This window comes from Symsagittifera roscoffensis, chromosome 7 (genome assembly GCF_963678635.1).
Source record: "Symsagittifera roscoffensis chromosome 7, txSymRosc1.1, whole genome shotgun sequence".
In the NCBI taxonomy this organism is placed as follows: domain Eukaryota; kingdom Metazoa; phylum Xenacoelomorpha; order Acoela; family Convolutidae; genus Symsagittifera; species Symsagittifera roscoffensis.
The window spans coordinates 27,815,549-27,832,348 of NC_087068.1; the positions used below are offsets into that span (position 1 = coordinate 27,815,549).

Genomic DNA, 16,800 nt, shown 5'->3' on the forward strand with positions numbered 1-16,800 from the left:
GACTCGCACTCCTAAATAAGACCATGTGGATGATCGCTATACTAGCACAATCATTACGACAGAAAAAAAAAAAGAGAAAACTTACGTTTAGAAAAAAATGAACTTCGATCGGCGATGCAGTAGATACATTTACAGCATTTACGTATTATAAGGCCAGTTTTCCCAACGTATCCATATAAAGGCTGTATGAGATAGGAAAATAAAGTAACCCAAATTATATAAATGCAGGATGAAAATCCTTTTACGACTACTGCACGATAAAAATTGCGTTACTCTCTTTCAATACTTTTCATCTAACTGGATACATGTAGTAAACAGCAACTAAATATTCAATGAGAGAATTACACTTTAAACCAACTGGACTGAAAATCACCAGCAAATATACCATACGCTATGACAACTATGAGACAATTTGCAAAATATACATATTGAATTTGAAGAGATGTTAATGTAACAAATAATGTTCAGCAGATTTATTGCTGGCCTCTAGATTTCTGTCATGCACATAAAAAGTCCTTTCGTTTCATCGCGAGCAAAAAGTTAGGCTGAGAACAGGGGCGGATCTAGGATTTTCTCGAGGGGGAGCAAATTTTCAAAAATTTTCGAAAATTTTGACGACCTGTTTTTTTAGGTCGACCAAATTGATTTTTGGAGCTCTCCCAAAGCGCTGTTTTTTCTCTATTTTGGCTAAAAATTTTTGAAAAAACAGTCAAGCAGTTTTTGGGCATTTTGAAAAATTTTGACAAAAAAATCGCGTTTTTTCGGCGCGCGTTCCCCGCTCAAAATTAGTATATATTGGCGCCGAGGGCGCCTTCAGAAAAATTTTAGGGTCAGTCGGCCAAAAATGGATTTCTTAAAAAGCATCAAAGGGGGGACCCTTTGGGTCGAATCCCTGAGGGAAGGGGGATGTCCGCCCCTTCCCCCTTAAATCCGCCCCTGCCTGAGAAAATGTTTCTAGTGAAATTGATTGAAATTGAGTGGAATTCAGAAAATATAGCCAACTGACTGGTTTTTTTTTAGAAAAACTTCAACTTTTGAATTTTAATGAAAAAGTATATACCCGTAAAAGCTCTTTGATATTCACAAACATTGAACGATTGGTGCTATTTTGATAAAATTTACCCAATTTGAGAAAGCCACTGCAGCGAATGTGCGTTATATTATCTCAGAAAAAACCAATCATATTTCTGATGCACACAAATTCGAAAGCTACTTATGGGTAAATCTCGTAATAGCATTCAGTTGACATTTAAAGAGCATCGTAAATAGCGAAAAACTAATATGAGAAACAACAATTTCAAGAAACAAATAGTGGCTACACCACCTTATGTATCAAAATTAATTACATTAGGAGCTTGATAAAAGGCCCCAATTCAACGTTTTTAGTAATTACACTTCGTTGGCAGAGATGAACAAATAGTTTTTGCAAAAAAAAATACATAACACGGAACAAGAATTATTTATCCTGAATATCTTACTTTTTCAGCCGCCTGTGCTCTGTCGCTTTCTGCCTTCTCTGCATCTTGCTTCAATTTAGATTTAGTCGGTAGCCTCTTATTATTCGGCCTGGGAACACCTTTTCTCGTCACACCCAGATTCGGTTTCGGGGCTGCATTCGATGGCGTCATCGTAGGCATGGCGTCTATCTCTATAGCTGGAAACATGTTGTCGAGTAGCAGGACACCGGGTTCCACCGGGGATACCACTACACTACCATCTGCGCTAGTAGATCCAATTTGACCTGGAGTCCCAATTTCTGCAAGGAGCTCATTGCTGGAAGCTGAGCCTGAAAATAGATTTTTATAAGTCAAACCTGGCTTCTACATAAATTTATGCGCCAACAGTGTTATATTCGCTATGATAAGAGTTATTGAAAACAATTTCTAGATGAATCAAATGTTCACGTTTCATTGGCATTAAAAGAACACTTAATCCAAAAAAAATGTTGTCCCAAATAAATTTTACGTCTGGCTCTGAACACCACTTGAACGATTCTTACTTTTAGCTCTAATATAGTTTGAGTAAAAAAGGACAAACTCCAAATTAATGGATAAAAAGTCGAACGCACCTCTTGAGACGTTTTCGTGTTCGTCATCCACGGAGTTGACACTTTCCATACTTTTGTTCATCTTCGAACTGGGCTTCAATCGTCCCCCTGTTTTCGTACTATGAACACCGATCGGCGCCTGGTTACCTAAGCATTCATTCTACCTGCTTTTCTGGCGGCTTCTTAATATCTTACAAATCTAAGCACATTTTTCTCAAAAAATTGAATCTTAGCAAAATTTCACTATCAAACACCTGCCGACCAAAGGTATATTACGCGACAATTTTCACAAACAGAGGCGAAGCGTAGCATTGAAAGTCATCAGACGGAAAATCATTTAAGCCACTAAGACGATAGCGCTTGAAAAACTACAACAAAAATTTCACAAAATGTACGAAATGATGTTCAATTTGAGGAAAGCAGGTCCGGAAACAAAATTGCCGACAAAACACAAATCGAAGAAATTAAGACCGAGAAAATTTTTTTTACAAAAATTCATATTTAGAATAAATCTACAAGTGAAAATTTCTATCTACGAGTCAAAACTTCTAACAACACAAAAAAATCCGTAATGTGGCCACAAATCGACGAAACATCAGTAAACAAATAATAGGCTGACAATTTTGTTGGAACGCAGTATTTCCCGCTAAAAAACAGGTCCTGGCCAGATTAGAACCTACGATTTTTTCTATCTCAGGCGTAGTGGTTACCTCTAGACAAAATGAGTCGAAGAAGTTAAGCAAACAAAATTATTAAAACTTAAGCTAACAACGATGCATCTGATTTTGTTAAACCACATTTTAATCTAAAAAGTAATAGATTAAGGCCACAGTTATTAACACAAAGGTGAAGTTTAGCTTCGCAAACACTAACGAGAACACGGCAAAAAGCAGCTTTACAAATTACAATACGAAAAAGTATAAATAAGCCTCGAATTAGCAAAAATTCGGCTAAGACTGAGATTCAAAACTTCGACCTAGAGAATAAGAGTCTCACACACACACACACACAACAACCACGGAAGCTTCTTAGTACATATAAGATTAAACACTAGCCCAAAATAAAGCAGAGATCAAATGCTATGCAATTTCCAATGCTACAGTGAAATTTTCTAATAAGTGAACACTTTTGTTTGCGATATAGATTAGGAAAAAGGTTTGTAATGACACATTACGTAATGACACGATACGTTTTTTTTTCAATTTTCGGCCGACAAAAAATGGCTCCAAAGAGGCAAAAAAAATGAAATAAGGGGAAAACGGCTAAAAAAACTTTGAAAAGTCTTAAAAAAACAGAACGGAAATTAAGCCGACAAGAACTTAGACAAAAACCATCAAGCTGTAAAAACACAAGAAAAAATTAAGATCTGACCAAAAATCTCACCCAAGAACTTTGGAACCTCAAGCAATTGTATCAGCACTACAAGTTATGGACATCCGCAGAAAAGTACCCCCATTGCAGGTAAAAAATACGAAACAAACTCCATTTCTTGCCAATTTTTTCAAGAAAAAACTGTTTAATGGAAAAAGTAATTTTCGATTACAAAACAATTGCAGTCGCAAGTGTAAGGATAAAAAATGAAAGAATTTTTAAACCAATTAAACGCCCGTCCCCTGGTTTTTAGTTTCGACTCTCACAATTTGAGGACTTGACCAACAGTCCAGTTGAAAAACGTATTTTTTTAGCAGCTAACAATCCCTTCTATCAAAAGACATTTCCAACAGATAGGTTGGAAGTGTAGAAAAAACCTGCAAATTTCGAAGAAAAAATATATCAAATTAAAGCTCTTTGCAGGCTCTTAAAAATTTTTCACGACTATCAGTTTTTTCTTTAAGTCATCCCTTTTAGCGAAGACTGGACCAATATGTGATATTTTTATTCCTCTGGAAATTCAGAAAATTGAAGTCCATTTGTGGACTAAGTTCTTTGCGTTTTTCGTGACTTTTACGCTTTTGCTGTTCGTACTGGAGGTTGTCTTCCTTTCAGCAAAGAAATTAACTGAAGTTGAACTGGACAGATATCAGATCAAACCGCGAACAATCAAATTTGAGCGTGAACAAATTTTAAGGTGTTCTCCCGGAAAAAATCATCAGACAAATCACGACCTGAATAAATGACAATCACTTTGTTCGTTATTACTTAATAATAAAATATGTCCATCACGTCCATCACGTAAATATGTCAATCATCACGACCTGAATAAATGACAATCACTTTGTTCGTTAACACTTAATAATAAATATGTCCAAACTTCCGAAATAAGGTTTCTTTACACAATGGTACCGCGACACTGTGATTTCAGTATTATACAGGATGGAATTGTATATTTTGAGAGGTTAAATGACAGAGAGTTCAATTAAATAGTACCAACCTGTGGGTGTGCCGGCCGCGCTGTGTGAAGTGGGGGATATGTGTTCGCCCGATTGGGATGTCTTCAGACTAGATTTAGCCGACGAGTTGACGTCCACACTGATATCCGACTGATGGTGTTTATGTGATATCGGCAACACTTTCTGGGCGTGTCGCTTTACAGCTGAGGTTATGCCTCTTCGTTTCTTACCTTCTAAAAAGTATATTTCAAATGATGTTATTGAAAGATGTAACATTTGATAAATGCTAGATGTGAAAAATTTGATTATAGTTATTCAGTCAGGCGTGATTAATTTTGATTATAGCGTTTGAACATGATATCCGAATCCGCAAGACAGGAATAAACACGATAGTTGCAAGCGTAATTACCTTCATCGATGAAATTAATATTATCACTTTGTTTTCCCAAATGTGATAATCTACACATTTTTTATTTCAGCCAAAATGAACAGGATAAGTGAAAAGGTCAAAACTAAGAGCTGAGATAGAATCGAGCAATCTTAGTTCATTTTTAAGCATTCGTAGCCGGTTGCAGAGCAAGTAGCAGATAATGTTCCCACCACGGTAATTATGGAAGAAACATATATATAAAAATTGAAACTTTGTTGTTCCGAATATTGAAAAAGGAGAGGAACTTAGTATTCGGGTTTGTTTTTAGTTCTTTTTCCACACAAAAGCAGCAACGAACCATAAAAACTGTGCTCTAATTTTCCTATTTTAAAGACTGTCGAAAATGCCTAAGTTCTCATTTTTCGTTCAGATCCTTTTATCACACTACACAGTTGTATAATTTGAAACTTTTTAAAGACTGGTCGGAACATTCTGTGCTACATGAAATTTTCAAAAATTTTCTACCAATTTCTTGTAAATCAGTAATGATTTGGAATTAAGCTAAGAATAGATGTCAACGGCAAAATAAAGGAACAAAAGTTCCAAAAAAAAGTTCGGTACTGAAGGAGTCAATATCAGTTGAAATTTAGTTTGAAAACTAAATGAAATTCAGTTTGAAAATGAAAATGCTAAGATCTTTTCTTGAACCCAAACATGCGAGAAAGGGTTTAGTATTTAAAATGATACATAAATTGACATCCTCCAAGTGTTCTTCGGGGTACGTGGTTTTGCGCTTAACACCGCCATATGCCATAGTTTCATCCAACTCCGTAAGTGGTTAGAATAAAAAGAATCATGATCAAAGCATTGGGCTGATAAACAAACCAACCTGCTTTGCGGCTGTCTAAATTCAGGTTTAAATATTTCAACTTCTGTCAGAAAACTTCAGAAAATTAAAAACCATAATATTGAGATTCGCGTATCTTAACAGATAAAACGAAACAGCACTCAGCAGAAGAGCGATAAAATGAGTTATTCAAAAAATATTCAACACATGTTTCAACTGCTGCATTTGAAAGACTCAAAGAAAGCAATTCGCGCCAAACACATATTAAGTAGTAGACCATGATCACGTTTGATTTCCTAGCAAATAATAGCAAAAATGATAAATAAATTAAAAGGGCTGGGATATTGATACTTTATCATAAACGCAGCCTGAAGTAAAAAAATTATCAAACCACATTTACTAACTTGAAATTTTTCCAAAAGAGAAACATGATTCGCTGATTTTTCGAGTTTCTAGTATCATTGATGATATTCCATTTTTCACGTTTAGTTTTTCTTGAGCTGAAACGTTGCGATATGAAATATTCAACCTGGAAGTTCCATCTGGGTTTATCGTTACGAATGAAGGTTGCTTTTCGAGGAGCACATTTGTTAAAATTTAGTACAATGGTGTCGGAGAATATATTGCACATTGATTCAAGATCGTTTTGCTTTAAAGCTAACCCAGTTAATTTTAGAGAGGTTTGATTTAAACTCTTCTTGTGTAAATTCTTTATCGTAGATTTTGCGTTCAGTTGGTAAAGTTTTAGCCACAATTTCAAAAACTGAACTTAAGCTTCCGGCTAAGAGCCCTGTTTTGATGGATGGCCTGAATACCATTGATTTACTTGATTGATCTCTCAGCATAGATACCTTACTACATAGTCATTTAGGCTTTTAAAAAGAGTGGGTACTGTTTAGTTAGTAACGTCAAGATTCTAAGGAACAAGGATTATATCAAATGCCTCTTTCTCGTCTGCATTAGGTTATTTCAAACTTTAATCCTTAAAATGCGTTGATCTTAAATTAAGATTAAATTGCAATTGTATTGCGCATAGTCAATTGATTTAGCAAGTTCATTAAAAAATTCATCTTTACTTGTTTTGCAAGGACTATATGGTATACTCAAAAGCGTCTTTTACAGAAATGGGTTTGAATTTCATCCAGATACTAGCGCAATTTTTAAGCAGTGTTCAGATCTTGCCGCAGTCTTGGATTGAGTATTTTGAGTATTAAGAGCCTAACCACACCATTTTTTGATTTTTTCGCTGGCTTCTTAAGAATTAGCACATCAAAAAGCAATGTAATTTGTACTATCATCCACAGAAGCTGCTCATTTGACTCGTTGAGCAAAGTTTGCGCGAAGACGAAAATTAAGTTTTCGTCAAATGTTTTCACTATTATAATCAGATCTGAACGTTTCCTTGCTTAGCATCTATAGTTAAAATGTAAGAGTTTGATGTTGATTATTTAGTTGACCAGTGTTTTGTGATGTTATTATAGTTCATTGGTTGACCCAGAATATCACCTGATAGAAGAACTAAATTTTTATTTGTCCAAGAGAGGTCATGAACGATTTAAACGATTGTTTTAAATACAACAAATTCAGTCGTTGTATTTAAAACAAAATAGAAGTGTTTAAATAGGAACTTAGTTATAAAATAGTTACATACAGCGATCTTTAGAGGCAAAAAATTATGAATAGAAGTGAGGTTGAGAGACGAGGTCGAGGCACTAAGTAACAATTATTAGTAAAAAAAAAATGTGACAAACTATAAAATAAGTTTTAATTTTTTTTATTGAATGTATGGAAGGTTACTTATTGTTCAGTTTCACAAATGATAACAGAGATGCTAGTTAGGACTAAAAACAGATTTAATCTAATTAAAATTAAATAACACACTTAATCAATTAAACTAACCCTCTCATATGATTATACGGTAATTTTTTTTGCCCGCTAAAGTTATGATGACCGGGCGGTGAATAGGGGTGGTTGCAATTAACGGAACTATTTGAAGTGCGACTTTTAAAATTGTAAACTTTTTGATCGAGGCAGATTGTTCGAGTACTTGCATACAAAAGGAGAAAGGCAATTGGGCACCGATAGTACAAGATGATCATCAATAAGAAGAAAGCTATCCCAAACTAAAAAAGTTCCAGTAGTGATATTTCTAATCACTGCATTGAGTTAAAGCAACTGAAAACCTGGTTTGCTACTTAACGTATCGTTCAGATGATCATTATACAATTCAACCTTAGAATTTCCCTCCTCTTTATTTTTAAATTGGAGGTGTCTCGCATACCACAATCAATTCAGGCGTTATTGGTAATTTAATTCATCAGTTTAAAGTTTGATTGCAAACGCAATCACATTATCATAGTTTGGCCCAAGTGAGACTAGGATGGAATTGGTGCGATCGTGGACATCAAAACACTTAATTTCAGCTGATAAATATTTACTCGAAACCTTTATTTTCTCTTCTGTGCTACTGTCTATTAAAGAAGAGTAAATATTGGAGTCATTTGGCATGGTTTCCGTTATGCGAGCCGTCATACTACACGTCAAATTCTGGGAGTCATCGGGAGAATTGAGAATTTATCGGGAGAATCAAACTCGCGAATCTTGGCGTTGGCAGTCTAGCTGGTTGCCTCTGTTGTAGGTCCTCATTCACGCTTGATAGAACTCTTTTGTTTTTGTGATAACTTGAATGATTTTCCCGCAATCTTCTTTTTGATCATAAAAATCAAAATAAATTGTGTCAAGAGCTTGCTTGTTTGGCTCATTGAATTTGTCAAGAACCAATTTGTGGCTGGACATTGATTTGAATTGTTATTTGAGTAAAACTGTAAAATAACATAAGAAACATGACAACAATAATGAACCTGATAACTTCAATTTTTACTTTTCAAATTTTGATTATTGAAGAATGAGGAGTATTTGTTAAACTGAAGAAAACTGATGTCTCTTTCACAAATGAAATAACAGATCAATCGGATCGGGTAATTTTTCCATGTAAAATTGAAGATTAATGTCGACTAGGGCTAATTTTTTTTTACTTCTTAAACGGACTAAAATTATATTGACAATTCAATTTGCTGTTAACAGGAATCGAGTAAACGGACTCGATATATAAGGTTCATTTGTAGATCAATGAAAATCTGATTATTTCTTTTGAGGAAAACTCGTAAATTGAGGAATAATGTCTTCTAAGGCCAAATTGTTTTTTTCTTTTTAAACGGACTGAAATTCCATATACACTTCAACAACTTTTTCTTCTTCAACTCTTCGATTCAAAAAAAGTGTTCAATTTTTCAGATTTGTTTTTTTTTTCAATCGCTTAACTTTTACTGAATTTCGTTGATTATCGTGCTGTGTTTTGAGTCGAGAAAGTTTTGATTAAAAAGCTGGCATTTTTTGCATCAAGGTTAAGATAAAACACGAAAAAAAACTGACTGATTTCTAATAATGACCTCTGTTTGTCTGTTTTCTAGCAATGAGCTCTGTTTGCTTTTTAAGCTGCTTTTTATAATTTCCGTCAAAAAATAAGTATTGCATACATATGAGTGAATCACACAACAAAACCATCAGATGAGTCATTGCCTCCTAAATTACGCCCTTCTTTTCGCGCAATCTTTAATAGTTTATGAACAGTGATCAACACAGTACATGTACTTAGATACAGGCGAAGCTGTGCTTCACAAACAATAGCGAGAAAACGACGAAAAAATTGCTCTATAATGCAAAAATAGAAAAAGAAGTAAGCCTCAAATCAGTAACACTTTTGCAAGACGACTGAATCGATTCAGCGACCTCGAGAGAAAGAATCTCACCTCCTACTGCCACTAAATGAGCACTTTTATTTGCGAGTTAGGTTGGGAAAAAAAAGGTTCAAACAAGTACAATATACTCGCTAAAGCTCGGCAGTGAAAGTAACATGCAACGTTTCAGATCATTTGGACAAATAATTAACAGCAAGAAGACAGGTGACAAATCATACCCCCACATTTGAATTTCGGTTTTGAAATACCAAATTTACGCTGTCGCATTAAACTTTTGCATTTTGAACAAACGAAATAGTGTGAAAATATTTATATACCTTACATCGTCAAATCACGCATTTAACCATAAAAACACGTAAGACAACAGAAAATATGGGATATGGGTCGGGAAAACAGAAAGAAATTCGAAATATGGGTCGTGTTTGGAAAAGAGCCGGGATGTATACAGAGGCGATGCTGCGCTTCGCAAACACCAACAAGAACAGGACAAAAACAGCTTTATAAAATGAAGGAAAAGAAGAAATAAGCCTCGAATTTATTAAAATTCGCTACGTGTCGGAATCGACATGCGACCTAGAGATTATGAGTCTCAGGCTCTAACTACTCAGCTGCGGACGCTTAATTCACAAACACTAGCCACAAATAAAGCAGAAACAGATTCCATGTAACTCCCAATGCTACAAATCGTGCTTATAGCAAAAGTGCCACCAAATTCAAACTGCTTCTTAAATTTAGCTGAGCCTTATTTGCGAGTTAGGTTGGGAAAAAAAGGAGGTTCGTACTAGTACACAGGGCTTGCAAGCTGGCTAGTGTAATAATATAATAAAATTTTCGGCCTTGGTGCTTTCACAATTGTCGAGCTTTCACAACTTTGCATAAAGCGTTAAATGCATGCCACTATTGAAGTCAACATAGCTTGCTCAATTGCAGATATTGGGCAATTTATAAGTGAGACAAAATTTTCCTCTCAATTGAAAGAAGGCACTAACTAGCCAATGAATTGTTACTCATATTTTTTAAATAATTTAGCTGAGCCTAGATGTATTCTTCCCCTTACCTCCTTGTGGAGAACTAGTGTCGTCTAGAATATCATCTAGAGACGACTGGCTGGCACTTTTGCTCTTGTTCAGATTCTTTCCAGAGTTGGATGAAGGGATGTCCTTGGCTGATCCGACCAATACAGCCCCACCGTCTAACTCGTCGTCAGAGGGATCCACCTGAACCCAAGTTAAGTCAAGGTTAAACAGGGAGAGTCAAACAATGAAGTGTCCGACAAAGCCAAAAACGGCTAAGTATTCAACAGCGCCAAAAATCATCACGTACTGAATTTAAAACAAATAGTTCGGTAACTTCTAAGCATTTCTTCTTTTATTGTTAAGCATTTCTTCATTTCTTCTTTTATTGTTAAGCATTACCTCTTGTATTGCAATTGTTTCATTGAATGAGCAAGAATTATTGGACTCGCAAACGACCAATAAAATGATTGCTATAAACCAAACGAAAGGAAATAAAAAAGGCTACTAAAGTTTTATTTGTCTTTCTAGCAACCGAACCATTCTATTTCTCTTTAATTTACTTCATTAGCTATCTTTATACATAGTTTAAACACACACAAGGACATAGGTCGAAGCCAGGCGTGACCCAGAACACTTCACACCTTTTTTGCTGTGTTTAAAGTAATTATCAAAATTCTCAGTACTTCGATTTTTAAACACAGAGAAAACTTATCCATAACTTGTCTAGAAGAAAACATGTCCAGAAACACAGTCGACTGCGTTTAATGAAAATTCAAAAACAATTATGAAGCGAAAATAAAAATGTTGTCATGACAAACTTTGAACTATAAATTCTATGGTGAAATTTTTAGCGCTTTGTGCGATCCGGAGGAAAGCAAATGTATTATGGTTCCCTCGAGCGATCCAAAATTAGGCTAGTCAGCCGATAAATTTTACGACGAAATCATTAAGGCCGGAAAATTGTTGAAGCGGAAAAAAAAACAAAAAAGGAAAATATGCGAAGTCAAGGATTACAAATTGCAGGAATAAATGAAAAAATAGAAAATAATTAGAATGAAAACTGCATACGACAAAAAGATGTGGCAACTAAGCTGACAAAACATAGGCAAAGAAATCATGAGCCGACAATTTTTTGAAATATTTCTCGTTTGTAAAAAAAACAGATCCTGTCAGATTCGAACCCAGGACATTTGCAATCCCAGGCAAATTTGTTACCTCCGTACTAAGTGTTCCGGAGAAAGTAAGATTATTGAATTAATTAAGAACCAAAGTACCAACAGGAGTAGATGAAACCTGTGAACAAAGTAATTTAACTGTAAAAACGTCAATCAACACGAACTGCCTAAAAATCAAATTAACAAAGACTTAAAACACTCTCGGGTCAGTTTGTAATGGGGGTAAAAAGCTTAACTCTTTTCTATTTTAGTTTATCAATAGGAGCCGAAAACTAAAGAAAAAATCTTTCCAGCTCATTTTAAACTAAATCCAATAGAATATTGAAACAGGGTCCAAGAACCCAAGGAAACTTAACATTATTAACTTTATGGGGAAAAAGTAGGTCAAAACTTGCAATAGAACACAAAGATAGCATTGTAGATAGGCAGACAGAGAGAAAGAAGGAAGAAACCAAGTCAAATTCTTTTATGAAATAATTTACAATTTTTTAAATAAATCAAGTATCCAGTCACAATCAGTTACCGAGCGGCAACAAAGCCGACAAAACTTGGATAGACTCCATGTGAGCCAAAAACAAAATGTCAAGGAAAATTTTGAAATTCGAAGTTTATACGCCCCATTCTTGCAAACACATAGAATCATAACAATACTTTTTTGTTTTGCATTTAAGTCGACGCAAAATGCATTTTGTTCGATATAGCATAAAACGAACCAATTTCAGCAAAATTTTTAAAATATTTATAAGTTAACAAACCATATAAGATACAGAACGAATTTTAATTATAATTGAACTTACATTAACAATGATGCTTAGTAGACATTCCAAGCTTTGCACAATGCTGAGAAAAATGGGCGAACAATCGATAATCCGATAATTCAAGTTTTCTAAAAAAAAATAAGCTCCAAGTGGAAACCAAAAAAAAACCTTCAAGTTGTTACGCACCAATTGAGCTTTCGCAATTAGAAAGCGCAATTTGTCTCACTTTTAACAAATGAATTTGAATTGATCATAACAAAAACCAAAAGAAAAATCCCGAAAAATATTGAGCCTGAAAATGATTTTCCTGAAAAAAATGATGACTTAAAACCACACGCGCTATATAAGCGCCTTCACAAATTATTGAAAAACTTAGGAACTTAATTTTGCGGTTTGAATTTTTTTCATGTCAGTTTCTGATAAGTTTGACAAGTTTTACAGCCAGATCATTTATTTTGGTAATTGATAGTATACATGATTACAAACTATTATACAGAAGCAAAGAGTCTCACGCCCTTGCATCTGCATCACGATTGCTTGAAAATTTACTAACACCAGCCACCAATAAAGCAGTTACAGTTGCTATTAAATTGCCAAGGATATGCAGCAAAATTGAGACAATTTTATCAAAATATTTTTTTTTGGAAATCGGATCACGAATAAATATAATTTAACCAAAAAACACTTCGTGTCATAGTGCTTCCTACTCTTTCGAGAGTGGTCGAAACAATTACTTGAAAGGTTTGGTAGAGAGCATAGGCTGATGAGTTTCGTGGAATTCTGTATCCATGCGTGGACGATCGGATCCCACTGAGAGAAGAAAGGAAACCATTCGAGAGATTATATGAAGAACCACATCTATCATCCATGGTTGATAAATTAAAATTCGAAGTTATGCAATAGATTTAAAAGAAACGAAATATTATTTGTTTATTGTTAATGACGAACAAATTTGGTATCCTCCGTTAAATGAATAGCAGTCAAATTCCAGCAAGGAACGGCCAAAAAACTCAATAGTTGAGGCAAAAAGTTTCCCTGATAGCTTAAAGAATACCGATTATAAACGTTTCAAAAAAAATTCTCAACCAAATTTAAAATGCAAAAATATAGGACTAAATTCTTTCATAAAGGAGTATCAGCTCGAAATGGTTGGAATTTGAAGAAAAGACAGGTGATCAAGAAACAAATTTGTTCACACACTAATAAAAATCATTCATTCGGTCGCAAAGGGATTTCAAAAAGAGTTACTCTCTAAAGAACCGAAACATAACCAAACGCAAAATAGCTATATTTAGATACAGAAAATAAAGACTACGAAATCATACTGATAGAAGGCAGTCATTCAATCGAAGCGTGATTTCAAAAGCTAAGCTTTCGAAAACTTTTTCGACATTTTTTTAGGTCGACCAATTTGATTTTCTTGAAAGACCCTGCTCTGGCCAAATTTTGTGCGCCAACGCTGGTGGTTTGAAGCAAGTTTTTAGAAGCACAAAACTTTTCGAAAAAATTTTGTAACCTTTTTTTTTAGGTCGACCAGTTTGGTTTTCCGAGCTCTCTGAACATACTATAAGGAACCTATTTTTCCAAAAATTTTCTGCGCCGCACGAAAATTTTGACCAAAAAATCAGAAAAGCGCCTTCAAAAAAATTTTGAGGTTGGTCAGCCAAAAATGGATGTAAAGTTATACCAAAGGAGGGACCCTTTGGAAAAATTTGGCAACTTCTGAGGGAGGGGGGCAGTCCCCCCTCCAGCACGCTACTGCTAATGCGAGGACATAAGTCACCAGTGACTATACACAAACATAATCATTTTGACGAGAAAAAAGTTAGACCAGCTGTTCGACAAACTATTATTTTTTAATATCTTTTTGGAATCTAAATCCGGAATCCCGGCGGCAAGTTCTTTAACATTATGCCACTTACAAACAGCTAAAACCCTGCCTTGAAGTAACAGATATAAATCGCGCGTAAGAAAACGCTCACTCCCCTTTTGATAATGGTCGCAAATCTGAAGTTCTAAAAATTGTTTCCTGGAAAATCACTGATTTTACAAATATCAACTTAATAAATTTGCTTACTCTCAAATCTTGTTTGTGTTGATCGGATTCTTTCTTTGAAGTGTGTTTGGAAGACGAGTCCGACTTCTTAGATGACCTCGCAGAGGCACTTTTCGGGGATTCGTCAAAGGCAACCACAAAGTTTGTTGGGTAAAGACCAGTTTTTCCATTAGACACCAGCTAAAATAACAACGATCTTCTGCGAATTAAGAAAAATTGTATGCCTGCAAACCAAATTCGACCTTAAATTCAATATGGACATCAAAATACTTTCATAGGTCATCATATTTTTACGGAAAGAGCAACCGTTTATTAGTTTTTACCTAATTAAGGAGTGAACAAAAATGTGAGCGAATTAGTTATAACCAATCAAATGCGATCCTTGTTTTCTCTATGAATCACGTATTGAACTAATAAATTGAAAATTGAGCGGACTTGTGAAAAGGCTGAAGGATTTTTATCCGTAACAAGCTCAAGTGGCGCACCAACCTTTTCCTAATAAAAGAAAATAAATAATGAAAAAATGGAGAAACATCGTGGATGATAACATAAAATGAAATACAGTTTCGAAAAAAGTAAGGTAAAAATGTTGACAAAAAGTACTTTTCCGTGGGCCCATCCAGGTTCCACGTCTTCCACCAACACCACAATCTCTCCCGGTTTGAGAGTCAGTTCGTCTTTCTGAGCTGCCTCGTACTTGTGCTTCACCACAAACTTCTTCTCACCAGATGATGACGTCATCACCACAGCTGATTCTCCGTCTGCTGCACAAGACGCACACGTGATAACACTGCGTCATACCCGGTTGCATGTTATAGTTTTGTTACATAGTATGTTCACAGGTTCACTTAAAATGGGTACAGGAAAAAAATGAGTCCTGGTTAATAAATTTTTTATACAAAAGCTTTTTTGCGGCCAAAAATCTCACTATTATTTATTACTAAATAATAAGTTAACTATTATTTCATAAGTTGTGAAAACATATACAGCAGTTAGTTTTTATTTTAGAGCTCGAGATAAATGTTAACCGAAAATATACGGCAAATGTTTTTTTTTTCAGCTAGAAAAAGTTATTTTTGGAAGCTAAACATCAGTTTATTTTATTTTCCAATTGGTAAGTTCATTTCACAATAAAACGATTCCACTGACTTACCGACGCTATGTAGACGTTTCACAGGATAAAAACAGCCAATACCAACTAATTAAGTTTCGCTTTAACTCCAGTATCAGAAAGGTTAGAACATAGAAAAGAAGGTAAATTGTAATTGAAAACCGGAAGCGTGAAAGCCGCGGGATATCAATTAAGGGTAATGCTAATCGCTAGAGAACCTTGCACCGATATGTTAGTTTACACAGCAGTGAATAATTGGTAAGTCGATTAATCCTTAGCTATACATCTCAGTTATGAAAGGAATCAAATTTGGAGGTAAGTTCCTAACAAATTAGAAGCAAAAGAACGCAAAAAAAACTAATGTACTTCCTGACAATAACTAATACTTCTCAATAATTTATGTCCAAATAGAACACCAATTCCTTTCTTTTGACTGACAAATAACTGCTATTAGACCCGAAAAACTTGAACGCAAAACTGCTTCTCCATGATTATTGGAAAGAACGTAACAAATTTTTGCCACAAAACACTAGAGATTGATGATTAGGGGCAAAAATAATCTGAAGGTCAAATCATGTTTCGCGAATTGATAGACAAGCAGTTGTCGAGCAGAGAATGTAGTGAATATTTGGTTCTGGGACAAATGTTGCTCTAGGGACGCTCTATATACAGATAAGGACAGCCAAGGGATGTAACATCAGAGCATCAGACGTCTCTAGACAATCAATAACTATCTGAAGTGAAATGGAAGGATTAGTACTTGGTCAGTTGCTTATTATTTCTGAGTGTGAGTAACTTATTACGTCGATAAGTTAGTTACTTATTCTGTTGGTTAGTTGCAATAAGAAGCAATATTTTTTTTGTTTACAGAGCAAAAGCTATAGAAACGTTCGTCGCAACCGCAACATACATACATATATCTATGTCAAGACACTTAGAAACCACGCATGTAACTTCAAGCTCTGAAAATAATCTAGTTTAGACATCTCCTTCCATATGGCCAGCTAAACAGACAATGGATAAAATTCATATCATTTTTTGTCAATTAGGATCTCGGACACTGACAAGCGTAGGTTGCAGTTGGTTCGAAATTAGCATGTTCCGTTCTGCAAAGTAATCCTATTAAAAAATTAGTTGAAGCAAATCAGATTTCTATGTCGTTCGGAAGGAGGAGGAATTAAACAAAGAAAATATAAAGAAAATTTGACAAGAGAAGCCAGTGACTGGTAAGTGGCACGTTATGTTAACACAGAGGCGAAACTCCGCTTTCGAAAAATCATCGAGAAAACGACAAAAAAGCAGCTCCATGAAGGGAAATTAAAATAAAAAAGT

At 35.0% G+C, this 16,800-nt stretch overlaps 1 protein-coding gene across 5 annotated transcripts in view; it reads right to left on the reverse strand.

Moving 5' to 3' along the window:
* Positions 1-16,800, reverse strand: part of LOC134851661 (SH3 domain-containing kinase-binding protein 1-like) — a 68,177-nt gene that overhangs the window by 15,429 nt on the left and 35,948 nt on the right. For 3 of the 5 annotated variants that reach the window (XM_063867843.1, XM_063867842.1, XM_063867839.1), the window contains exons 8-14: positions 14,961-15,121; positions 14,379-14,537; positions 10,410-10,569; positions 5,637-5,651; positions 4,419-4,610; positions 2,069-2,194; positions 1,479-1,786 (exon numbers count right to left, since the gene is read on the reverse strand). In XM_063867843.1, the coding sequence (XP_063723913.1) occupies positions 1,479-1,786; positions 2,069-2,194; positions 4,419-4,610; positions 5,637-5,651; positions 10,410-10,569; positions 14,379-14,537; positions 14,961-15,121 (1,121 nt within the window). The remainder of the gene's footprint in view (positions 1-1,478; positions 1,787-2,068; positions 2,195-4,418; positions 4,611-5,636; positions 5,652-10,409; positions 10,570-14,378; positions 14,538-14,960; positions 15,122-16,800) is intronic. The other 2 variants (XM_063867840.1, XM_063867841.1) reach the window with 2 other exon arrangements.